At 36.6% G+C, this 27,227-nt stretch overlaps 1 protein-coding gene across 1 annotated transcript in view; it reads left to right on the top strand.

Moving 5' to 3' along the window:
- LOC143652371 (uncharacterized) overlaps positions 1 to 22,978 on the top strand; it is a 73,258-nt gene extending 50,280 nt beyond the window's left edge. Inside the window, exons 4-5 of the mRNA XM_077123955.1 lie at positions 462 to 557; positions 6,996 to 22,978. Of these exons, the coding sequence (XP_076980070.1) occupies positions 462 to 557; positions 6,996 to 7,933 (1,034 nt within the window). The 3' untranslated portion in view covers positions 7,934 to 22,978. The remainder of the gene's footprint in view (positions 1 to 461; positions 558 to 6,995) is intronic.
- Positions 22,979 to 27,227: the final 4,249 nt, after the last annotated feature.

Below are 27,227 nucleotides of genomic sequence, written 5' to 3'. Positions count from 1 at the left end.
ATAGATCTTTTTCTTTTTTTTGCATGCGCAGACACCGGGAATTGAACCTGGGTATCTGGCCTGGCAGGCAAGAACTCTGCCTGCTGAGCCACCACAGCCTGCCCCGTATAGAACTTTGATTATTCTTTTGGAACTTATGTTTATTGGGTTGTTTTTGAAAATAAAATTCTATTCAATGTGGAGAATTTTAATTTCTCCAGTTTTGAAAAGGCTGAGGATTTTGATGTCCGTCTTTGAACTTGGGAGTATAAATCAATAACCAGAGGCCATAATTGGTTTTTGGTACAATGTCTGGCGATTTTCCTGGTTTGGTGAAGGACCTTGGATATTTTCTCTCCCCAGAATTATGTTTCTTATGATGACCTTCAATGTCTTTCTTATTCTTCCTCAGTAACTGGTACTGAACTTGATAATATAATTACTACACTATTCACATATCTTTTTTTTTTTTCCACAAACAGGGTATCATCTCTGTAAAACAGATATAATTTCCCACTTGGTGCAAGGAGAGGAGCTATGGAGAGAAGGGGCAGGATTTCTCCAAGGACAGAATCCAGGTGAGTTCCAGGAACCTGTGCTTTATTATTAGAGGGTTCTGTTCAGTAAGTGAGGGGGTCCATGGAAATATCAACTGCAGATTTTTTTTAAGTGAGTGGTCAATTTCTAAAATATAGGCAAGTCAATTGGACAAAATTCCTTAGATGGTATAATTATTGCTTCACCTATTAATCTTTCTTCATATGCTCTCCTGTCACATCCCTTGGCTTTAGGAAATGGATATTACATACTTACTTGTGTTAAATTTTTCCATAGTACCCAATGTCCTGTCCTCCCCTTTGAGTATTCCCCCTTTTTACCTCACATCTTCATTTTTACTTTTTCCTGTTTCAATCCTGAAAAATATTTTCTAATTGATGATGTCCTGTAATGTGTTTCTACTATCTAGAATATTCTATCATTTGACACTCTTTCTGCATCAAAGTGTTCAATATTTGAAACAGACTCACATGGGCCTTGATGCTTTTCAACATTTTCATTTTCCTACTGTCATTTGAACAGTTTGTTTCCAATTATTTAGGCAGGGAAATTGGACTTAAAAACAGGATATTATATCCATGCAACTTATCTTCACAAAGGACATATCTACCATTATGTCAATAGTAAGCTTCGTGTATGTGAACCCTGGTTATCCAAATTAGAGATTTGAGAATAGGATGTTAGCAATTCAACAAAGTCACATGATTGGTTCCTGTTAATTTGGGAGTAATCACTGCCCACAAAAAGTTTTGGATAGTTTGAATTTAGGGAAAAAGCCACCTGGTTTCAAAATCAAAATTCAGCCACTTTGCTGAATTTGTTTATTTGCTCAAGAAGCTCTATGATGTCTCAGGATTTTCCAATTATATTATCATGTCATCTGCAAATAATGAAAGTTTTACTTCTTTTCCAATTTGAATGCCTTTTATTTCTTTGTCCTGCCTGATTGCTCTAACTAGAACTTCTAGTACAATGTTGAATAATATTGGTGACAGAGGGCACTCTTGTCTTGTTCTTGGTCTTAGGGGAAGGCTTTCTTTCTCTCTCCATTGAGTATGATAATGGCTGTGGGTTTTTCATACATGCACTTTATCATATTGAGGAAGTTTCTTTTGATTCTTACCTTTTGAAGTGTTGAATGTTGAATTTTGTAGAATGTTTTTCAGCATCAGTCGAGAGGTGCTGAATTACATTAACTGATTTTCTTGTATTGCCCCACCTTGCATTTCTGGTATGAACCCCACTTTGTTGTGGTGTATAATTCCTTTAATATGTCATTGGATTCATTTTGCTAGTATTTTGTTGAGAATTTTTGCATCTGTTTTCATTAGGGAGATTGGCCTGCAGTTTTCCTTCTTATAGCATCTTTGCCCCATTTTGGAGCGATGTCCGCTTCATAAAATGAGTCGAGTAGTGTTTAGTTTTCCTCAATTTTTTTGAAAGAATTTGAGCAGGATTGGTGTAAATTCTTTTTGGAATATTTGATCAAATTCCCCTGTGACGCCGTCTGGCCATGGGCTTTTCTTTGCCAGAAGACTTGATAACTGAATTTCTTTACTTATGATTGGTTTGTTGAGATCTTCTGTTTCTTCTGAAGTCAGCATAGCTTATTTGTGTGTTTCTAGGAATTTTCCCATTTCATCTGAGTTGTCTAGTTTGTTGGCATATTGTTGCTCATAGTATCCTCTCAGCGATTCTTTTTATTTCTCCTGGGTCCGTGGTAACAACACCTCTCTCATTTCTGATATTGTTTATTAGCCTCCCCTTTTTTCTTAGTTCAGATTAGCTAAGGATCTATCAATTTTCTTGATTTATTAAAGAACCAATTTTGGTTTTATTGATTCTATTTGTTCTTTTGTTCTATGATACATTTATGCCTGCATTAATCTGTTATTTCTCTCCTTTAATTTGCTTTGGGGTTAGTTTGCTGTTCTTTCTGTAGTTCCTGCAGGTGAGCCGTGAAGTCCTTGCTTTTTGCTCTTTCTTCTTTTCTAACATAGGCATTTAGGGCAATAAATTTCCCTCTAAGCACTGCCTTTTCTATATCCCATAAGTTTTAATACATTGTATTCTAATTTTCTTTCATCTCCAGATAGTTACCAATTTCCCTAGCAATTTATTTTTTGACCCACTGGTTGTTTAATAACGCATTATTTATATTTGTGAAAGTTCTGGTTCTTTGGTGGTTATTGATTTCCATCTTCATTCCATAGTGATTAGACAAAGTGCTCTATATAACTTCAGTCTTTTTAAATGTATAAAGATCTGGTTTGTGCCCCTAGATAGGCTCTCTCCTGGAGAACATTCCATGAGCACTGAAGAAGAATTTATATCCTGGTGTTTTGGGTGTGTGAGATCTATATATGTCTGTTAGATCTCGTTTGTGTATCAGATTAAGTTCTCTATTTTTTTTGTGGATCCTCTGTCTGATTGCCCTGTCTATAGAAGAGAGTGGTGCATTGGAGTCTCCCACTATTATTGTTGAAATGTCTATTGCTTCCTTCAATTTTGCCAATGTTTGCCTCATGCACTTTGTAGCTTTTTGATTGGGAGCATGAATGTTTATGCTATTATTTCTTCTGAGTGAATTGTCCATTTTATTAATATGTGTGTCCTACTTTGTCTCAGAACTTTTTTACATTTAAAGTTTATTTTGTCTGATATTAGTATAGCTGCTTCTGCTTTCTTCTGGTTACAGCTTGCATGGAATATCTTTTTCCATCCTTTCACTTTCAATCCATTTGTGTCTTTCTGTCTAAGATGAGTCTCTTGTTAGCAGCATATAGATGGGTCATATTTCTTAATCCATTCTGCCAATCTTTATCTTTTAATTGGTTAAGTTTAGTCCGTTAACATTCAAAGTTATTACTGAAAATGCATTTCTTGATTCTACCATCTTATCTTTTTTATTTTATTTGTCAGATCTATATATTTTTTCCTGCTTTTTCTTTTTATCCCTTACTTTATCTTTTTATCCCTTACTGGTACTATTCAATTCTGTGACCTCCTCCAGACCTCCCTCTCCTGTCTTTTTTTTTTCAGCTGAGAGAACTCCCATTAGTATTTCTTGTAGGGACAGTCACTTGTTGACAAATTCTCTTAGCTTTGTCTATAAAAATTTTAATCTCTCCCTCAGTTTTTTTTTTTTTTTTTTTTTGTGATTTTTTTTTTTTTTATTTTTTTATTAACGGAAAGAAAAAAAAAGAAATTAACACAACATTTAGAAATCATACCATTCTACATATGCACTCAGTAATTCTTAACATCATCACATAGATGCATGATCATTGTTTCTTAGTACATTTGCATCGGTTTAGAGGAACTAGCAACACAACAGAAAAAGATATAAAATGTTAATATAAAGAAAAGAAATAAAAGTAGTAGTAATAGTAAAAAACAACAACAACAAACAAACCAACAAGCAAACAAAAACAAAAAAAACCCTATAGCTCAGATGCAGCTTCATTCAGTATTTTAACATGATTACTTTACAATTAGGTATTATTGTGCTGTCCATTTTTGAGTTTTTGTATCTAGTCCTGTTGCACAGTCTGTATCCCTTCAGCTTCAATTATCCATTGTCTTACCCTGTTTCTAACTCCTGCTGAACTCTGTTACCAATGACATATTTCAAGTTTATTCTTGAATGTCCGTTCACAACAGTGGGACCATACAGTATTTGTCCTTTAGTTTTTGGCTGGATTCACTCAGCATAATATTCTCTAGGTCCATCCATGTTATTACATGGTTCATAAGTTTATCTTCTCTTAAAGCTGCATAATATTCCATCGTATGTATATACCACAGTTTGTTTAGCCACTCTTCTGTTGATGGAGATTTTGGCTGTTTCCATCTCTTTGCAATTGTAAATAACGCTGCTATAAACATTGGTGTGCAAATGTCCGTTTGTGTCTTTGCCCTTAAGTCCTTTGAGTAGATACCTAGCAATGGTATTGCTGGGTCGTATGGCAATTCTATATTCAGCTTTTTGAGGAACCGCCAAACTGCCTTCCACAGTGGTTGCACCCTTTGACATTCCCACCAACAGTGAATAAGTGTGCCTCTTTCACCGCATCCTCTCCAGCACTTGTCATTTTCTGTTTTGTTGATAATGGCCATTCTGGTGGGTGTGAGATGATATCTCATTGTGGTTTTGATTTGCATTTCTCTAATGGCCAGGGACATTGAGCATCTCTTCATGTGCCTCTTGGCCATCCGTATTTCTTCTTCTGGTAGGTGTCTGTTTAAGTCTTTTTCCCATTTTGTAATTGGGTTGGCTGTCTTTTTGTTGTTGAGTTGAATAATCTCTTTATAAATTCTGGATACTAGACCTTTATCTGATATGTCATTTCCAAATATTGTCTCCCATTGTGTAGGCTGTCTTTCTACTTTCTTGATGAAGTTCTCTGATGCACAAAAGTGTTTAATTTTGAGGAGCTCCCATTTATTTATTTCCTTCTTCAGTGTTCTTGCTTTAGGTTTAAGGTCCATAAAACCACCTCCAGTTGTAAGATCCATAAGATATCTCCCAACATTTTCCTCTAACTGTTTTATGGTCTTAGGCCTAATGTTTAGATCTTTGATCCATTTTGAGTTAACTTTTGTATAGGGTGTGAGAGATGGGTCTTCTTTCATTCTTTTGCATATGGATATCCAGTTCTCTAGGCACCATTTATTGAAGAGACTGTTCTGTCCCAGGTGAGTTGGCTTGACTGCCTTATCAAAAATCAAATGTCCATAGATGAGAGGGTCTATATCTGAGCACTCTATTCGATTCCATTGGTCGATATATCTATCTTTATGCCAATACCATGCTGTTTTGACCACTGTGGCTTCATAATATGCCTTAAAGTCAGGCAGCGCGAAACCTCCAGCTTCGTTTTTTTTCCTCAAGTTGTTTTTAGCAATTCGGGGTACCCTGCCCTTCCAGATAAATTTGCTTATTGGTTTTTCTATTTCTGAAAAATAAGTTGTTGGGATTTTGATTGGTATTGCATTGAATCTGTAAATCAATTTAGGTAGGATTGACATCTTAACTATATTTAGTCTTCCAATCCATGAACACGGTATGCCCTTCCATCTATTTAGGTCTTCTGTGATTTCTTTTAGCAGTTTTTTGTAGTTTTCTTTATATAGGTTTTTTGTCTCTTTGGTTAAATTTATTCCTAGGTATTTTATTCTTTTAGTTGCGATTGTAAATGGGATTCGTTTCTTGATTTCTGCCTCAGCTTGTTCATTACTAGTGTATAGAAAAGCTACAGATTTTTGAATGTTGATCTTGTAGCCTGCTACTTTGCTGTACTCATTTATTAGCTCTAGTAATTTTGTTGTGGATTTTTCTGGGTTTTCTACATATAGTATCATATCGTCTGCAAACAGTGATAGTTTTACTTCTTCCTTTCCAATTTTGATGCCTTGTATTTCTTTTTCTTGCCTAATTGCTCTGGCTAGAACTTCCAACACAATGTTGAATAATAGTGGTGATAGTGGACATCCTTGTCTTGTTCCTGATCTTAGGGGGAAAGTTTTCAATTTTTCCCCATTGAGGATGATATTAGCTGTCTCCCTCAGTTTTGAAGGGCAGTTTGGCTGGGTACAGAATTCTTGACTGTAAGTCTTTCTGTTTCAGGGTTGTAAATATATTATACCACTGTCTTGTTGCCTTCATGGTGCCTGGTGAGTAGTCTGATCTCTGTCTTATGTGGTTTCCCCTGTATGTAGTAGATCACTTTTCTCATGCCACTTTCAAGATTTTCTGCTTCTCTTTTACACTCAACAGTCTGATTGGTATGCCTATTGGATTAGACTTGTTTGGATTTATTCTATTTGGGGTTCATTGGGATTCTTTAATTTGCATATTTATGTCTTTTATTGGGGTTAGGAAGTTTTCCCCCAGTATGTCCTCGATTAATCTTCTCAGCCCTTTACTCTTTTCTTCTTCTTCAGGGACACTGTTGATTCTTATATTTATGTGCTTTGTCTTCTCCATCATATCCCTTATATGTGATATATTTATGTATTTTAAGAAATTACAGTAGTGCCAAATGTTTCCAGGCATTGCAGTAAATCTTAACTTAATTGAAAAAAATTTCTGTGCATGTGGAAAAGTAGCACACAATGTGTACATGGCTATCATTGGAAAGATTTTTTTTTTGCATAGGCAGGTACTGGGAATCAAACCTGGGTCTCCAGCATGGCAGGCAAGAATTCTGCCACTGAGCCACCATCGTACCACCCCATTGAAAAGATTTTAAGTAGAAACTATCCCTATTTTATTAGTCTAGAATTCATATGTAGGGAAATGAATATGTACGTGTTTGTGTGCAAACATTTAACAGCTTGTTATCTTTCCCCAAAGTAGATATCTCACACTCAAGAAAAGCACATTGGATGTCATGATTTGGGAGGTGATTTCATTCAGAGTACCATATTGACTTAGCATTTATTAAATCCCACAGGAAAGTTGATGAATGTCAACAAGCAGTGTGGAAGAGCCCTCATTTACCAGTCATCTGCTTGTGAATATAAGCAAATTCACACTAAAAATACATCACACGAATGTTATTTTTGTGGGAAAGCCTTCCGCCATCATTCTCGCCTTAGAGAACATGAGAGAGTTCACACTGGAGAGAAACCATATGAATGTCATCTTTGTGGGAAAACCTATAGTCAAATATCCAGCCTTGGACGCCACAAGAAGACTCACACAGGAGAGAAGCCATATATATGTTATTTATGTGGGAAGGCCTTCGGTCATCATTGTGACCTTAGGCGGCATGAAAGAACTCATACCGGAGAGAAACCATATGAGTGTCATCTATGTGGGAAAACCTTTTGTCAAATATCTGGCCTTATACAACACAAGAAGTCTCACACCAAGGAGAAACCATATGAATGCTGTCTGTTTGGGAAATCCTTCAGCTGTTCTGGCCTTAGAAAACATGAGAGAGTTCACACTGGAGTGAAATTATATCAGTGTCATTTATGTGGGAAAGCCTTTAGTCAAATCTCTGGACTTAGAGAACACAAAAAGTCTCACACTGGAGCAAAATCATTTGAATGTCATCTATGTGGAAAAGCCTTCAGTTATGGTTCCGAACTTAGAAAACATGAACGAGTTCACAGTGGAGAGAAACCATATGAATGTCATCTCTGTGGGAAAGCCTTCAGTCGTTGTTCTGGCCTTAGAAAACATGAGAGGGTTCACACTGGAGAGAAACCGTATGAATGTCATCTATGTGGGAAATCCTTCAGTTATTGTTCTGGCCTTAGAAAACATGAGAGAGTTCACACAGGAGAGAAACCATATGAATGTCCTTTATGTGGGAAAGCTTTTAGTCAAAATTCTCACCTTACACGACATGAGAAAACTCACCTTGGAGAGATACCATATTAATGTCATGTTTGTGGGGAAGGCTTTAGTCAAATTCCATCCTTCAACAGCACAAGAGGTCTCACAACTGGAGAGAAGCTGTGTTAGTTAGATTCAGTTGTCAACGTGGCCAGGTGAGCATACCTAGTTTTGTTGCTGCGGACATGAGCCAATGGTACGTGAACCTCATCTGTTGCTAATTACATCTGCAGTCGGCTAGGAGGCATGTCTGCTGCAATGAGTGAGGTTTGACTTAATTGGCTGGTGCTTAAATGAGAGAGCGCAAGGTAGCACAGCCTAAGCAGCTCCGCATTCCTCATCTCAGCACTTGCAGCTCAGCCCAGGCCTTTGGAGATGCAGAAAGAAGTCACCCCGGGGAAAGTTGTTGGAACCCAGGGGCCTGGAGAGAAGACCAGCAGAGACCATCCTGTGCCTTCCACGAAAGAACCTCAGTGGAAAGTTAGCTGCCTTTCCTCTGAAGAACTAACAAAATAAATCCCCTTTTATTAAAAGCCAATCCGTCTCTGGTGTGTTGCATTCTGGCAGCTAGCAAACTAGAACAGAAGCCGTATGAATGTCATCTCCAAGGAAAGCCTTTGGTCAATATTCTGATCATGGATTACATGAGAGAACCAAAACTATAAATGTAATGAATGTGGAAGAAAGTTCAACCATTAATCTATAAACACATTCATAGACTCAAACACTGAAGAAACACTGTATCTGTCGGTGTGGAAGAGCTTTCAATTATCATTACTGAAATTCATTTTCAAAATGAATTCACAATGGAGAGAATCATATGATGGTCACCTGTGTGACAAAACCTTTAGTCAATGCTATGACCATAAATTCCTTGAGAAAACGCACATTGTAAATCTAATGATTGTAGAAGTGCCTTCATCCACAGGTATAAACTTCAAACACATCAGAGGCCTCACATGGTGAGAAACCTTATGCCTGTATTAAACATGGACATGTTTTCATTTATAGTTTATTGTTCAAGTACATGAGTAAAATGTGCTGGGTAAAAACCCTAAATTTGTAATGATGGGAACAAAATTCAGACAGGCAGCAGCGTTGGTGTATGTACACACACACACACACACTGTGGAAATTATCCTTAAAACATGAAATGAGAGGAAATTCTTTAGTAGGAATATAAACCCTCTTGAATAACCAGGAAATTCTGGTTAGTCAATGAAAAATCATGAGAAATGCTTTATTCAAAGAGCAATATGAGTGGGGTGTGTGCGAATTCCCACACTATAAAACTCTCCATGTCCTGAAAGAAGGAAAGGCTTCTACTGGTCACTCACTCATTCCTTAGTCAACATGAAACTTCTCATATTAAAGAAAAAGCTGTCCTAAACGTGAAGTGACAAAGCATCAGCCAGATTTCACATTAGAAAACTGAACCTGGGAGAAAAAACTCTAAAGGAATAATTTAGCACACAATTCAGGAAATAATTCAAAATTTTTAGAAAAGATCTATTCATGAAGAATGGCAGGTAAAAACGTACAGTAGTGAAATGACCTGGGAATGTTGAGGGCAGTAATTTCTAACAAGTAACAAGAAATGGAATTAAACTCATAAACCAATTAGTATTTGCAAATATGTAAGCAGAACTGTTGTCATTATTTATAAATCTAGTATGTTGATCAGGTTCTAATTTATAGGCTGAAGCCTATAAGATGTGTGAAGAGGGGTTAGTAGTTTATCCCAAGACCACATCCCAAAACTCCAAGCCAGTTTGTTGGTCTTTTTTCTCTGGCCATGTGTCAGCTTTCCTTTTATATCTTGGCCTTCTCACCTACATGTCCCAGGCTTTAGTTCTTATGTGCTGGACTGTCTCCCCTGAAGTGTGGCATTTGATGGCTCCCAGCTCCCATGCCTCATTTCTCACACTCCCTTCACTGTTTCCTAACCATCCATTAAGGCTGGATTCTGTTCTCCTCTGGGCAGCACTGTTGGTTTCCTTCCCCACCAGTTTTCTTTCTTTTCCCCACTTACCCATGCAGGCTTAGTAGGTCCCTCTGCCCCTCCCCTTGACTCCATCCCTAGTATTGCCTCTGAATTCCGGCGTCACCTCAGCATGCCATACGTGCTCTCCAATCTGCCTCTCACCAGCATTTTCCTTCCCATTCTCACCCCTCCTCACTGCACTATGTATTTAGAGGCTCCCTGGATTCTGCCCCTGAGTCCTGCCCCATCCCAGGCTCAGTTCATCTCTAGTAGAATGGTCCCCCTTCTCCCTCCTTAAGGTTTCATGGCCTTGCTTCTATCTCAGGCTTTTTTGATTCCCAGGTGCTCACTTCCCTAAACTAAGTCAAACACTTCTTCCTTCTTTCTCCTCCAGCCTCCTGCATCATTTTCAGACTTCCAAAGCCTGCCCTTGCTGATCAAGCTTGGCTTGTCCCAGTTGTCTTTGCCTTGTCCATCCCTTTCTGCCTTCCCATGTCCACTGTTACATGGGTAACTAATCCATGAAAAGGTTAATATGAGGATGCATTAAAAAATTATGCAAATTTTCAAATGTAGAGTCTCAGTTAATATGACCTGTAGTTTTTTTTCTCCTCTGGACTTCAGGTTCATATGATTGAATTAATTGCTCACCTATTTCTAATGCAATCTTATAATTTGTCTGTGCAGTATATTGAAATTAACAATACACTTTACAATACCCAATGTGGTTGACTAGTGCTTTCACATACATAAAATATGAAAGGCAGCAACATTGCCACTGCGGATGCTGATTAATGTAAGATAGAACACCAACTACCACTTCTCTTAAATAACAGGTGAACTAAGTATAATTCCTTTCACTCTCTATTTTATGAACCTTGGTTCCCTTTGGAGATTATGGGTTGCAACCATGTATTATGCTCTACACCTGCTATTTCTGGTGAGAAGTTTTATGTTGGCTTTCCTTTCTTTACTTCATTTAGTTTTTTTAAATAGTTACTTTTAATTGTGGTAAGATATAAATGCCATAGAATCACTTTAGCCATTTTAAGTGGACAGTTCTTTGACATTAAATACTTTGACAATGATGTGTATCTTTTCTATTTCCAGGCTGTTCTCATCATCACAGACCAGACCTCATATCCATTTAGCAGTAACTCTCCAACCCCACCCATGATAATGACTACTCTGTTTTCTGTTTCTTCATGTTAAGAGAAATCATGCAATGTTTGTCCTTTTGTGTCTGCCTTATTTCATTTAACACAATGTCTTCAGGGTTCTTCCATGGTGTAACAAATTCCAGTACTTCATTTATTTTTGTGGATGAATAATATCCTGTTGTACGAATATACCACCTTTTGTTTATGTATTCATCTGTTGATGGACACTTGGATTGCCTCTACTTTTGGGCTACTGTAAACAATGCTGCTATGAATATTGGTATATAAACCTCTGTTCAAGGCCCCGCTTTCTATTCATTCAGTATATGCCTAGAAGTAGAATTGCTGACTCAATTGGTAACTCTGTTTAACTTTCTGAGGAACCACCAAACTGGTTTCACAGCAGCTGTACCATTTTACATGTACATCAACAAAGTATGAGTATTCCTATTTTTCTGCATCTTTGGTAACAATTATTTTCTTCTTTTTAAAGTTATAACCATTCTAGTGTCAGTAAAGTGGTATTTCGTTGTAACTTTAATGAACATTTTCCGAATCACTAGTGATCTTTTCATATGTTTATTTGCATCCATGCACATATCTTCTTTGGAGCAAAGTCTACTCGCAAGCTTTGCTTATTGTTTGTTTTCTTTTCCTGTCTTTATTTTTTTAGGTTGCAAATATGCATTATATATTCTGCATATTAAACCCTTTTATAAAATATATGGTGAGCTGGTTTGAAAGGATTATATGTCCTAGAAGAGTCGTGGCTTAATCTTAACCCTATTATGTGAAGGCAGCAATCCCTGAATAGGGATTTTTTTGAATTCCCATCCAGCACTTTAGGTTGGAGGCTTGATTAGATTATCTCCATGGAGCTGTGGCGCCACCCATTCCAGGTGATCCTTGATTAGTTTACTGGAATCCTTTAAAAGAGGAAACATTTTGGAGAAAGCTTCAGAATGGTGCGAACAACAGAGCCAGGAGAACCACAGAGCCCACATAGTCAGAAACCTTTGGAGATGGAGAAGGGATACATCCCCAGGGGAGCGTCATCAAAGAAGAAGCCTGGAGAGAAAGCTAGCAGACATCACCATGTTCACCATGTGTCTTTCCAGTTGAGAGAGAAACCCTGAACTTTATCGGCCTTTCTTGAGTGAAGGTAACATCTTGTTGGTGCCTTAATTTGGACATTTTTATAGACTTGCTTTAATTGGGACATTTTCATGGCCTTAGAACTGTACCTACAACTTATTAAAATTCCCTGTTTTAAAAATCATCCCATTTCTGATATATCACATTCTGGCAGCTAGCAAACTAGAACATATGGTTTTCGAATATTTTCTTCCATTCTGTAGGTTCTTTTTTCATTTTGAAGATAAAGTCCTTTGATGCACAAAAATTTATTTGGAAGAAGTCTATTTTGCCTGTTTTTCTTTTGCGGCTTGTAATTTTTGTATAAAATCTGAAAAAAACTCATTGCCTACTACAAGGTCCTACAGATACTTCCCTGTGTTGTCATATAAGAGTTTTATAATATTAGCTCTTCTATTTAAGTCATTGATACATTTTGAGGTAATTTTTGTATCTGATTGTGCCAGTTTGACCCTGTGGTGGACCCCAGAAAAGCCATGCCCTTTAATCCTCATTCAGTATTTCTGGCTGGGAGCTTTTTTATTATTCCCATGGAGATGTGGCCCACCCAATTGTGGGTAGTAACTTTTAATTAGATAATTTCCATGGAGGTGTGTCTCTATCCATTGAAGGTGGGGTTGCTTATTGGAATACTTTAAAAGAGGAAACATTTTGGAGAGAGTCCCTTTGTAGAGCCACCAGAAAGCCATAGCAGAGCTGAACTGAGCCACAAGGCTGAGAGCCCATGCCTCCAGAGACATTTGGAGATGAGGAAGGAAAATGCCCCTGGAGAAGCATACTACTCGAAATTAAACCTCTCATAGGTATTTGGACGTATCTCTAGACTCTCAGTTCTATTCTGTTGGTCTACATGTGTATCCATATGCCAGTTTTGCAATCAGGAAGTGTAGGTCTCCCAACTTTGATCGTTTTTATCAAGATTGTTTTAATGAAAGAGGTTTTAAAAACTAGAATTTGGGGATGGTAATCACTGATCCATCCACCTTAGACTGCGTCATCAAATTAAAATCTCCACTGTTAAAACAGATTCTAAAATTGCTTAACCAGTTATTCAAGTACATGGGGAAGAGGTGAGGTTCAAGTTTAAGGGACTTATACTGCCTGATCCACTAAGAAGAGACTGTCTTTTCTCAACTGAGTACACTTTGGCAACCTTGTCAAAATTCAATTAGCCATAGATGTAATTGTCTTAATTTTGAACTCTCAATTTGATTTCATTGGTCTAAGTATCTATCCTTGTGCCAATAACATGCTGTTTTAAGCACTGTAGCTTTAGAATACATTTCAAAGTTAGGGAGTGTGAGCCTTCCAACTTTATTATTCTTTTCAAGATGGTTTTGGCTATTTGGGGACACTTATCCTTCTGAATAAATTGCATGATTTCCTTTCCCTTTCTGCAAATTAAGCTGTTGGAAATTTGATTGGTATTGCTTTGAATCTTTAAATGGTTTTAGGTAGAATTGACCACTTGATAATATTTAGTCTTCTAAGCCATGAGCATGGAATGCCCTTCAATTTATTTATGTCTTCTCTGATCTCTTTTAGCCAAGTGTTGTAGTTTTCCATTTATAAGCCCTTTACATCCTTGGTTAAATTTCTTCCTATTTGATTCTTTTTGTTGCTATTGTGAATAGAATTTTTGTACTTCTTTTTTGAGTTAGATGTTCTGTCCATTACTGAGTGGTTGTTAAGGTGACCTACTATGTAGAACAATCAATTTCTCCCTTCAAATCTCAGTGTTTGCTTCACATGTTTTGGGGCTTTGCTCTTTGGGCGATATATTTTTATAATTTTTACATCTTCCTGTTGAATTGTCCACCTAAACAGTATCTTATGACCATCTTTGTCCCTCATGTTTTTCACTTACATTCTGTTTTATCTGATACTAGTGTAGCCATCACAGATAACTTTTTTACTGCTTGCATGGTATGAGGGTTTGAGGGCTTTACAAGATGACAGAAAATTAAGTTCTCAAAGTTAATTCACTTATGTGGGTATAAATCTATTGTAGGTGGGACTTTTCAATTATATTACCCCAGGTGAGGCATCAGGATGGGTATTCATCCTCTTATTGGAGTCTTTTCTGAACAGGATGAATCTGGAGAGAAATACAGCGAAAAACCATAGAAACTGAGAAAATCCAAGAAGCCAGAAGTTGAAAGTAATGAAACTCTGAAGAGATGGGAGTGTCCAGAAGATGCCTTGCCATGTGACAAAGGAGTCCAGGAATACCAGAAGCTGTTGTTCAGGGAGAAAGGATTGCCCAATGATGCCTTAATTTGGACATTTTCATGGCTTCAGAACTGTAAGCTTGTAAGCTAATCTATCTCACCATTGTTAAAATCCAGCCAGTTTTGGGTATATTGCATTTCAACAGCCTATCAGAGTAAAACACATGGTTTGTCCTCAACCTACTTGTACTTTGACTTCAAAGTGAGTCTCTTGTAGACAAAATATCATTGGTTCATGCTTTTTAAACTATTCTGCCAATCTCTGACTTTTGACTGGAGAGTTTAATCCATTTACGTTTCGAGGCACTGCTAATAATAGAGGACTTCCTTCTGCCATTTTGCTATTTAGCTTTTCAAAATCTTATATGTTTTTGGTCCCAATTTAACTTCAATGGCATGCACATATACTATTTATGTCCTCCTCTATCCCCTCACCATATTTTGTACTTATCACTTATATCTTTGTACATTGTATGTAAACTCCATTTATCATTACATTTAGTGCATTTGTGTTTTAGACCTGTAATAAGTAATGGATTTTCATGAGGAACAATACAAGATAAAAATACTGGCATTTATAATTACCCAAATGTTTACATTTATCACAGGTCTTTATTTCTTTATGCTGCTTTGAACCACTGTCTAGTATGATTTCCTTTCAGTCTGAAGAAGTCTGTTTGGCATTGATTATATGGCAGATTTAGTGGCAGTGAACTCCCTCAGCTTTTATTTATCTGAGAATGTCTTAATAGCTCCCTATTTGAAAGATGGCCTTGTCAGGTATAAAATTAATGGCTGGTAGTTGTTTTCCATGAGTACTTTAAGTATTGAGCCTACCACCTTCTTGCTTACATAGTTTCTGATGATAAATCAGGACTCAATCTAACTGAGACTCTCTTGTGCTTAATACATTGCTTTTTTCTTGGAGCTTTCAGAATTTTCTCATCCTTTGCATTTCCTAGAGTGGTCAATATATGACTGGGTATATTTTTCTACATGTTAAAACTGTTTGGTGTTCTTGTAGTGTGAATGTGCATAGGTATGTCTTTTACTAAGTTTGGGAAGTTTTGTCATTTCTTTAACTATTCCTTCTGCCCCTTTCTCTCCTCCTAAGACTACTGTAATTCATATATTAGTGCTCTTGATGGTGTGCTAAAGGTTTCTTAGGAGGTTTTCTTTGCTTTTAATATTTTTTTCCTCTTTCTGCTCCTTGACCTGACTCATCTCATATGTCTTGTCCTCAAGTTCACTGTTTCTTTCTTCTTTTAGCTCTAATCTGCTACTGAAACCTCCTGGACATTTTTCATTTCTGATATTGTTGTCTTCGACTTTACTGGTTTTATTTAGTTTCCCTGTAAAATTTGTCTTCCTGTAGACTTTCATATTGCTCATTCATTGTTTTCTTGATATGTGTTGCTTCTTTCTCTCTACTTTCCTTTCCTCTCATTGAGCATTTTTAATATCATGTTTTTAAAGGCTTTGTTCAGTATGTTCATACTTTTTGCCTTCTTTGATATTTTCTGTGTTTTATCATCTTCCTTTCAATGGGCTGTCATTTCCTCTTTGTTTGTTTTCTACTCTTTTGTTATACACTGTAAATATTAATATTTTAAAATGTTAACTCTGGGAACTATTCCCTGACATGTCTGTTTCTTCTTTTTGTAACCAGCTGATGATAAGTGGAGGTTTTCTGGAGCTTCAGCCCTCCTATCAGGAATGTCTGTCCAGTGAAAATTCAGTGCTTAGATTGTCCCTGTATTTCTGGACCTGTGTCTTTTCCTGGGTTTTGCTCATTAGTTTTTGAGTTTCCAAATGTACAAGAGCCTGGAGGTCCCCTCTGTTTCCCAGAATACAAACCTCCCTCTGTCTAGTATTTGAAATTGGTGAGTCTCTGTCCCAGTCTCTCTGCCTGTATAGTTTTTGTGGGGTTTTTTTCTTTTTTTTTTTTTTTTTACTCCTTTTGCTGTACTCTACCTACTTTTGCCTGGAGGGTAAATTCTAGGAGGAGTGTCACCCTGAGGACTTTCCCAGAGGTGAAGATTAGGGTCTCATGTATTCTGGGAAGAGGATCAGGAAAGGCACTAAAGTCTTTTTCAAACGTTCTCCAAAGGTAATCAATCAAAACAGTCTGACTCACAGATACCTATGGTATTGGCTATTTGAACATGAGGTGCTTAGAAGTGGAAAAATGGGCAGTCAACTAAATTCTTATGTATCTGTATAAGCAAAAGAGTTCCAGGTCAAGTGAACAAAAGTATAACTTGAATCACAGAATGATTTTCTCAATTAATTAGCAGATTTGAGAGAGGTTAGAGACCCAGAGCTCCTTGAATGAATGGAAAGCCAATTACCCTTGGGGAAAGACACTGACAGTACCACTAATTTATACTGTTAATTGCCCTCCTAGTCTTTCCCAAAGGTACTGATTGCCTTTTACCATGGTGACTGTGTGCTGGGGAGAATGAAATGATGAGACACTTCAGCATTAACTGGACAGTGGCTCTGAGTTGACACAAATTACAGGAGATCCAAAATATCACTGAGGTTCACCAGTCAAAGTAGGGGTTTATGGAAGATAGGTGATCAGTGGAGGTTTAGCTCAAGTTTATCAGGTTTATTGGGTCCAGTGGTACCCCAACTAATTCTTTAGTTATTTCTCCAATTATGTCCAAAAGGATAATTGGAATATACCTAATTAGCAAATAGGAAAATCCCCACATTGGTTCCCTGATCTGTGTGATGGGAATTATTATAATAGGAAAGGCCAAGTGGAAGTGACTAGAACTGTCTTTATCTAATGCAGTAGCAATTCGCTGTTGTAGATTAATATTTTTATCCCATTTGGAAAGTTTTCAGTTATTATTTCTTTAAATTTTCTTACTTCTTCATTTCTCTGGGAGTCCCTTACACGTATGTTGGTATATTTGGTGTTGTCTCACAGATTTCTGAGGTTTCTTCATTTTCCTTTAATCTTTTTTTTCTAATATTCAAAGGGGATGATTTCTACTGATTTAACTTCATGTGTACTGATTCCTTTTTGCTACCTTGAAATTGCAGTTGATATTTTCTAGTGAATTTTCACAATAATTATTGTTTTATGTTCCATGAGAATTTCAATTTGGTCCTTTCATATAACTTCTGTCCCCTTCTTGTGAGTTTCTATTTGTTGCTTCACTGTAGTCCTATTTTCCTTTTATTCTTTAAAAATGATTTCCTTTAGTTTCTTGAGCCTATTTATAGTAACTATTCTAAAGTCTCATCTGCTAAATCCAATGACTAGGGTTACTAAAAGGCAGCTTCATTGACTGTTTTTTTCCTGTAAATTGATCACTTCACTAAGTGTGAAAACTGATCATTTTAGATGACATATTGAAGCATTTCTGGATTCTGACTTTCCCTGTGAAGGTTGTTTCTGGTGCTGCCCCTGCTGCTCTTCTTATTGTTTGTTTCTTTGTTCATTCATTCCTTTGTTTATGAACTTGCTTGGGCTATATCTTATAAATCTGTCTCCTGTACAATGTATGGATGCTGGTTTACCTGCTCAGTATATATATTTGTATGTGTACCTGTATGTATATATGTGTATACAAATCTACATATATGTATATGCATATAATATATAATTATTGTTTATAAATGTAGCTATATAAGTATGTGTATGTGTGTATACACATACACACACACACACACACACACACACACATATATATTTCATAATTTTTAATGAGGATAACTAGGTATTGCTCCTGTATGTGGATAGTTTAGAATCAATTAAGAATTGGAAAGAGGTTGGGCTCCCAATCTTGAGCCAGTAAGACTTCTGACCTCTGTAAAATTGTCGATATCATAGAAATAGCACATAGGCTGATGATTCTGCTATCAGATAAGGAAATATCTGTGTCTAAGGATCAAACAAGTGATACAAATAAAGCAATACATAGATAAATGTGGGTGTTTTTGTAAAACTGTATAAGAGAAAAATTCTTATAGTATCTGAGGGAATTATTGGAAATAGCTTCCATCTCCTTCCATCTACCCAATTGTGAATCATCAAATTCTAATATTTTATTTACCAAAAGATGTAACAAATTTCTAGATTTCTTTCTACCATATGCCTAGTCTACCACCACTCACTACCCCCCAGAAAGGCATTCCTTGATCTCCTCATTTTAAATTAATATTCCAGGTTGCCTCTATTCTTTTTCATAATATGCTTTAAAATTTTTCATCAATCTTATAATATGCATATTTCTTTGACTAATGTTTACTTCCACAACTAGACTATAAGCTTCATGAGTTAGGACTGTCAAAGAAATCACTGCACCTGCCACTAACAAATAATCAAGGATAACTTTATTCAGCAGCTTCTTGAGCAAAGAAGAGAAAGTAGAACTCAATTCTATTGAAACAAAGGATAGCCAACGTTTAAAGGGCTGGGAGTAAGTTCAGAAGAAAAGCATTGGAAGACAGTATGGAGGGTTGGTCACTGGGCTGGCTGAAGGATTTATTGAGGTTGCACTTAGTATGGTTTAATTCCAAGGACTGAGGTTGTAATTAGGACCACTTAGTTCAGAACATTTCCTTTGTGGTAATTAGACCATGTGGAGCCTACAAAGGCTAGGAGAAAGGAGAGAGATTAGGAATTAAACATTTATGGTTTCTCAGGTGCCTAGGTAGCCAGGATGAGAGGGAGGAATGAGAGTGTGCTCAGGGGTGAGTTTGGTATTTAGAGTAGTTTGGGTCTGAAGTTGTCTGTTTACCATTTTTTTCCCTGTAGACTGGGTTGGTATTTTGTCCATTCCCAAAGCTGCAAAATTAGTTTCAAGTCAGTTAGGATGGGGGAGGGAGTGGATAATGGCAACACAGTGAGAAAACTCACCACCCTCCCCCTCTCTATGTGGGACATGGCTCCCAGGGGTGGAAACCCCCCTGGCAGCATGGGACAGAAATCCTAGAATGAACTGGGACTCAGCATCAAGGAATTGGGAAAACCTTCTTGACTGAAAGGGGGAAGAAAAAATTAAGACAAAATAAAGTGTCAGTGGTTGGACTTCTGGGAAGATGGCCAACTAGAAAAGCTCAAGATCAGCCCTGCTCCATGGAAAAGTTAGAGAAGGGACAGGAGGGCAATTGAGGCAGTAATTTGGGAGTGTGGCTGGCTTGGGAGAGTCATCTGCACCACATGTGGCAATGCTGGTTGCAGAGGCTGAGGAACTGAGAGACAGAAAGCTGGAGCCTGGCATGGAAGTGTGGAGCTATGGAGCCTGCAGGAGGGCATGGATGGGAACACGGGACTAGGAAATAAGGGATGGGAACACGGGACTAGGAAATAAGCCAGGCCATACCCTTGGGTGTGCTACCCTCACCAGTTCAGGTGACTCACCCCACACCCCATGCACCTGAACCCTGTAACCCACTTCCATTCCCTGTGCTCCAGGCGCCCCCACCCCACTAGTCCCCAGTGCATGTACCTACCCCACATCCCCACCCCAAGTGTAGCCCACTCTACCTCTCCTGCACCCCTCCCAAGTACAACCTCCCCCTCCCTGTTACCTGCAGGCAATTGCCAGCTTATACAAGTCAAAGAAGCCCAATGAACTCCAAACAGAATAAATCCAAATAGGCCTTCCCTAAGGCACATACTAATCAGTCTGTCAAGTGTTGAAGAGAAGTAGAAAATCCTGAAAGTGGCAAGAGAAAAACAATCTACTACATACAACGGAAATCAAATAAGACTGAATTCAGACTACTCAACTAGCACCCTGGAGGTGAGAAGGCAGTGGTATGATATATTCAAGATCCTGAAAGAGAAACACTTCCAGCCAAGAACTCTGCACCCAGCCAAATTGTCCTTCAAAATTTAGGAAGAGATTAAAGTTTTCACAGACAAAGAATTCCTGAAAGAATTTGTCAACAAGAGACCGGCCCTACAAGAAATACAAAAAGGAATTCTGGCTGAGAAAAAAAAAGACAGAAGGGGAAGTCTGGAGGAGAGCACAGAATTGAAGAGTACCACTAAGGGTAATTTAAAGAATACAAAAACAAAGAGGGAAAATAATATATATTTTTATCTACAAAGTTAAAAAGATAGGAATGTGGAATCAAGAAACGCCTTTTCAGTAATAACTTTGAATGTTAATGGACTAAATTTACCAATTAAAAGATACAGATTACTAGAATGGATTAAGGAACATAATCCAGCTATATGCTGCTTATAAGAGACTCATTTTAGACACAAGGATACAAATAGATTGAAAGTGAAAGGATGGAAAAAGATTTTCCATGCAAGTTGTAGCCAAAAGAAAGCAGGAGTAGCTACACTAATATTGGAGAAAATACTTTAAATGTAAAGACTTCATAAGAGACAAAGGAGGCTGCTACAAAAAGGAACAATGCTGTGAGGCATGCAACAATGTGAATGAACATGTGGGACATTTGGTGAGACAAAATAAGCCAGAAACAAAAAACAACAATGGTATGGTCACCTTTAGAAAATGCTTATAAGAAAACAGGGGCCTAGATGTTATGCTTTTAGAGCAGACACATTAAGTCCAGAGTGGTGATTATTACTTCTGGATTTTGAGAGGCTGTTTTATATATATAACCTGATATTTAGAGATAAGAATGAAGCCAAACAGGTTGGGGGTTAAAGTAATTCAGAGCAGAGGGGTAAGGAAGACAGTGTCTTTATTTTAGAACCACATATATTCTTTGAGACCAATAGAAGAAAGGTTTATTTGATCTGGAACTGAAATTTTCTGTAGTGCGTAATCTAATTCAACCTATCTGTATAGCTCATTTGAACAACTGAAACACAGGGAACAGAGGTCCTTCAATCCTGTATAGATTATTGTAATGCCTGGAAACATCCTAGAGTATATTAACTCGATAATCAAAAAGTATTAGCAAAGTCCCCAAAGAGAGGGGAGAAAAACTATGGAACTATTAAACCTTACCATCAGGGAATCCCCTGATACTGTGCCAAACTTTAGGTATACCCAAATCAATCGGCCATACCTTCGATCATGAGGCTTACTCTTGTGAAGTTTATGTAGGTAGCAGAGAAGCTTAGACTACCTATAAGCATGCCTAAGAGTTACTTCTGGAGGACCTATTTTGTTGCTCAGATGTGGCCTCAGTCTCTCTAAGCCCAACTCTGCAAGTGAAATCATAGCCCTCCCCACTACATGGGACATGACATCCAGGGGTGAAAATCTCCTTGGTGATGTGAGAGAGGATTCCCAGGGATGAATCCATACCTGGCACCATGGGATCAAAATTCCATCCTGACCAAATGGGGGAAAAGAAGTATAATTAATAAAGTATCAGAGGAAGAGAGAGTTCAAATAGAGTCGAGAGGCTTCTCTGGAGGTTGCTCTTATGCAAGCTTCAGTTAGACCTTGCTACCTGTCATAACCGCCAGGCCCCAACCAGGACCATTCCAGCCAATGCTAAAGAACACCTAGTGCAATATATGATTCCACAAGGGTTCCAGGCACTAAAGTAACTTTCCAGTAAGCCTACAACCTCCAGGTGTTCCTGATCAGTCCCAAAACCTAGCCCAGCCTCTCAGAACATCAGATAGTTCCATCTCCCTACCCCATCTTAGTGACAGACCCTTCCAATATGAAAAATTTAGAATTTACATAGCCCAAAGAACCCCAAAGAGAGGTATGGAAAGATCAAAGATGATGTTGGAATTATACAGAGAAGACAGGACTTAACAAATGAATATGAATACTGCATCATTAAATTGATATCTCTTTTAGTCTCCAGTATTTTAGAGCAGCTAGAAGTAGAAACTTAAAATTGTGAAATTATAACCCGTGTCAAAGTCAGAAATATGTTCTACAACTAACTGTGGTGCTGTGCTTTGAAATTGATAGCTTTTTTTGGTATATATGTTATTGTTCACCAAAAAAAAAAAAAGGAGAAACATCGATTGTGATAATGGAAAAGCATTTAAGCCCTCTAGCCTCCTATATTTTGGAGCAGCTAGAAGGAAAAATATGAAAGGATTGTATGTTAGCCCAGTGCAAACTCTGGATCTATCCTGTAACCACTTTTTGAAGAGTGCTTTGAAAACTATTGCTTTTTCATTTCTTTACTTTGTATATATGTTATCTATGCAATAAAAAAAGTTAAAAAAAAAATGTTAGAATGGTCATAGCCCAAATACTCCTACAGAGGGTGAGAAAGATCAGAAGTGATGGTGGAGTTATATAGAGAAAGTCAGTTTTAACAAATGAGTGCTGAGTCATTTCACTGATATTTCTTTTAGCCTCCAGTACTTTTGAGCAGCTAGAAATAAAAACCTAATATGTGGAATTGTAACTCATACCAAACTGTGAAATCTGTTCTACAACTATTAGTTGCAATGTACTTGGAAATGTATTGCTTTTAGGTATATATGTTATTTAAAGAGAAGGAGTATAATTGAGAAGATAAGATTTAACCAATGAGTGTGACTGCTGAATCAATATATTGACATTTCTGTTAGTCTCCAGTGTCTTGGAAGCACTAGAAGGAAAAACCTGAAATTATGAACTGTAACCCATACCAAACTCTATTTTAACTATTTGTTAAAATGTACACTGAAATTTATTGCTTTTTTGTATATATTTCTCAATTTAAAGAATGTTAAAAAAATAAAAATAATAAAGTGTCAGTGGCTGAGAGATTTCAAACAGGGCCAAGAGGTTATCCTGGAGATTATTCTTAGCATTTTATAGATAACCCCTTTTTATTTTAAGGTGTATTAGAGAGGCTAGAGAGAAGTGCCTGAAACTATAGAGCTGTGTTCCAGTAGCCATGTTTCTTGAAGATGAATGTATAATAAGGTAGCTTTTGCAATGTGACTGTGTGATTGTGAAAACCTGTGTCTGATGCTCTTTTTATCTATGATATTGAAAGATGAGTAAAAAATATGGATAAAGATAAATAAATAATAGGGGAGAGGAAAAAGTATTGGCAAAATCCCTTGAGGATGAAAAAATATGGAGCTATTAAATTTTACCACTGGGGAAACCCCTGATACTATGTCAAATATTAGGAACACCCAAATCAATAGGCCAAGCCCTTGATCTTGATGCTTGCTCTTGTGAAGTTTATGTAAGTAGTGGAGAAGCTTAGCCTACCTATATGTATGCCTAAAAGTCACTCCTGGAGGACCTCTTTTGTTGCGCAGATGTGTCCTGTCTCTCTAGGCCCAGCTCTGCAAGTGAAATGATTGCCCTCTGCCCTGTGTGGGACATGACATCCATGGGTGAAAATCTCCCTGGTGGCATGGGAGATACCTCCCTGGCCCTGGCACCATGGGCTCAACAATGCCATCCTTACCAAAAGGGGGTAAAGAAGTGTAACAAATAAGGTATCAGTGGCTGAGAATTCAAATTGAGTCAAGAGGCTACACTGGAGGCAAGCTTCAGTTAGACATCGCTGTCTACCATATCTTGCCAAACCCTACCAAAACCATTCCTGCCAATCCTAAAAAACACCTTGGGCATTGCATACGATTCTACAAATGTTCCATGCACTAGGGTAACATTCCAGAAACCTACAACCTCCAGATGGGTCCCTAGTCTAGACAAATCCTGAAATGCAGAGAGGTCAGCCTCTCCAGAATATCAACTACTTCCATCCCCCTATCCCATATTATCAACAGCCCCTTCCAACATGAAAAAGTTAGAATGGGCATAGCCCAAATACCACTGAGGAGTGGGAGAAAAATCAAAGTTGATGTTGGAGTTACACAGAGAAGGTAGGGTTTAACAATTGAGTACGATTGCTGAATCATTATATTGATATTTCTTTTAATATCTAGTATTTAAGAGCAGCTAGAAGTGAAAGCCTAAAATTGTAGAATTGTAACCCATACCAAACTCTGAAATCTGTTCTGCAACTAATTGTAACAATGTGCTTTGAAATTTCTTGGTTTTTTTTGTAAATATGTTATTTTTCACAAAAAAGGGGGGAAAAGTAGATTGTGAAGATAACAAAAATGCATATATATATGTATTCTAGCATCCAGTGCTCTGGAACAGTTAGAAGGGAAAATCTGAGATGATGGACTAGTAGCCATGACAAACTCTGGGATCTGAGAACACATAAATATTTAATATTTAATATTCACCTACTTGTTGAATACTTTTGCTTCAAAAATTATTGCTTTTTTCTTTGTTTCCTTTATATATATGTTATATTATACCATAAAAAAAGTTTAAAAAAATAGAACACAGAGAAAACTTAACCCTAGTTTTGTATGAATACTCAGCATAACGCAAAAGCTATCCCTTTTTTTTTTTTTAAATATATGATAAACAGACCTATTAAATTTTGGTTAGTTTTTAATACTGATTATAACAATTCACTTTCGTAAACTCCTTTTTTATAACTCTTTATAATCATTCTGTGACAGGCAGAATTCGTTTTCATAAACTTTTTTTTTATAACTTTTTACAATTATTTAGAAATTATAATTAAAAATGACTATAACAAATAAAATTTATCTCCTTCAACTTTTTATTACTTTCTTTATCCATTTAGGGCTTGTAATCTACAATAACTATAACAATTCATTTTTTTAAAACTTCTTATCACCTTTTGTATTCATTTCACCTGTAGTTTTTATTTATTTAAACTGCATATAATTAGAAATAAATTTAATAATACATTTATAAACTTTTTGAACCTTTTTACTTCCCTTTAATATTAAGGGAATAAGAACCACAGATTTATAAAATAATGGAGGAAGGGAAGAAATTTATGTTTGGGTTTAGACCATGGCCAAGCATTTATATACTTTATACTTAGAACACATAAATGATTATTTTATAATATATTTAAATTTTTTTAGTTTAATTTAGCAAAACCTTAAATTTTTTTTAACAATATTTTTTAACTGCTAAATAATGCCAGGAATGTGTTAATTTACAGAATTACATTGCAATTTTTTAAAAACTGGTTTGGAGTTTTATTTGTTTAAATGTTACTTTCTTATTTGAAGGTTTTGCATGTTTTATTTTTATGAGGACTTTTTAGCTCATTTTTTATTACTTTGCTTTTTAAATTCTTTCAGTATTTTTATTTTTTTATCACTGTTTTATATAAAGCCTAAATAGGGGTATATTTTAACTAGAATATAAACCCTTAGAAGCTAAGTATTAACGTCTTTTTATTTATGACAAACTGGCATTAATCAAGTTATTATAACTCCAAATTCTGATACATATTGAGGTAACAAATGGCTAAGTAAGAAAAGTTAGATTTTTTAAAATTCAAGTAATTAAAGTTATAAAAAATCCATTTATGTTTTTATTAAACTTAATTGATTTTTTTTAAGTAGAACATACCTAAGCAGGATAAAATTGCATTGTTTCATCATTTAATTCCTTTTATTGTTTTTATAATATTTTTAAGTTACGAGGAACTTTAAAAGTACATCGTCTGTATAGTTTTAGGAAATTTACTGAACTCATTGAATTTGTTCTAAGTTTAAATGTGGGAAGACTTTTTAATTGGTTGCACAGATAGAAAGATATTAGGTTTAGAGCATGCTAAGGATTTTCTTACTGATTTGCTGTTACTATCCAGAGGCATGAGACTATAGATTGAAAATGCATGCAAACATAAATATGAAATTTATTATTTGAAAAGAAAAACAGAAGCACAAATATTTTTGAGAGGGATAAAGGATTGAATATGCCATCTCATCCCATCTTCAGTTTTTGTAAAAATGGGATGAAATAACACATTCAATTTCTTACTTGTAGTAGTATTTTTATTTTAAATTATAGTGAGGTCAGATTATGTTATAGAAATAAAACCTTTTTATAGACGCATAACCAAAATGCTTTTAATTTTTAATATAGCCTAAAGGTTCCTTTTTTAAAAGAATTTCTGTAATTAGTAACAATTACGAATTTTTGACTAATATAAATGTAGGACCATACCAATTAATAATTAGACTGAACACATTAGCTAACAAACAGGCATTAAATATTTAATATATGAAATGTGTTAGTTAAGAAACAGATGTGAAACACTTATGCAATAGAATAGCACAGAGGAATAAAGTTAAGTTTGGAGGGAGGAACTTTCAGACCAGTTGTTAATCGAGAGTGCCATATTGTGGGGCAACATTTTTGTTTTTTTAAAGGTATTGTGGCCAAGCTGAGTTGCAGAGAAAAAATAAGGTCTTTGTTTTCTTTTGTTTTGTTTGTGTTATTTTCTTTTAATTGAGTCTACCTACCCGAGATTATGAAGTAAGCATCTGAGAGGGATAGAATCAAGAATTGTTAGGGTGTTACCCATGATTATTTGCTAATTTTTAATACAGAGGGGGTGGTTTGCTACATGCTAGGGATTTTGCTTACAGGAGGCTTCCGGAGGTTTGCTCATTAAGACATATTTAACTGCTCATTTCGAAGCTGATGGTTACCAGCTCCACTGAAGGCTTACGGTCTCCCTAGGGACTTGTGTCTGGGATGCTCTGACTCTTGTTGGGGCCCTACAAACAGAAGGCTTACAGAGTTGCCAGCTCTGTTGGTGTCTTAACATGGATGAACTGACCTAAAGAGGGAAAAGAAATGGAGTTTCAATGGTTGAGAAGTTTCAAATTGAGTTGAGAAGTTATTCTGGAGCCAAAAAGAGAATATGACATCACTACTCCCTCCAAAAATTGCTTTGAACTAAGCTAAGGCATCCCCCCAATCTAATCCCAACTCCAGTCAATTTTATTAAAATAAAAAGGCAGGAATGGACTTCCGGAGAAGATGGCGGCTTAGTAAGACGCGCGGGTCTTAGTTCCT

Source organism: Tamandua tetradactyla, chromosome 12, assembly GCF_023851605.1.
Source record: "Tamandua tetradactyla isolate mTamTet1 chromosome 12, mTamTet1.pri, whole genome shotgun sequence".
Lineage (NCBI taxonomy): Eukaryota > Metazoa > Chordata > Mammalia > Pilosa > Myrmecophagidae > Tamandua > Tamandua tetradactyla.
Note: the sequence above shows the minus strand (reverse complement) of the source record. Positions and strands in the feature narration are given on the sequence as shown.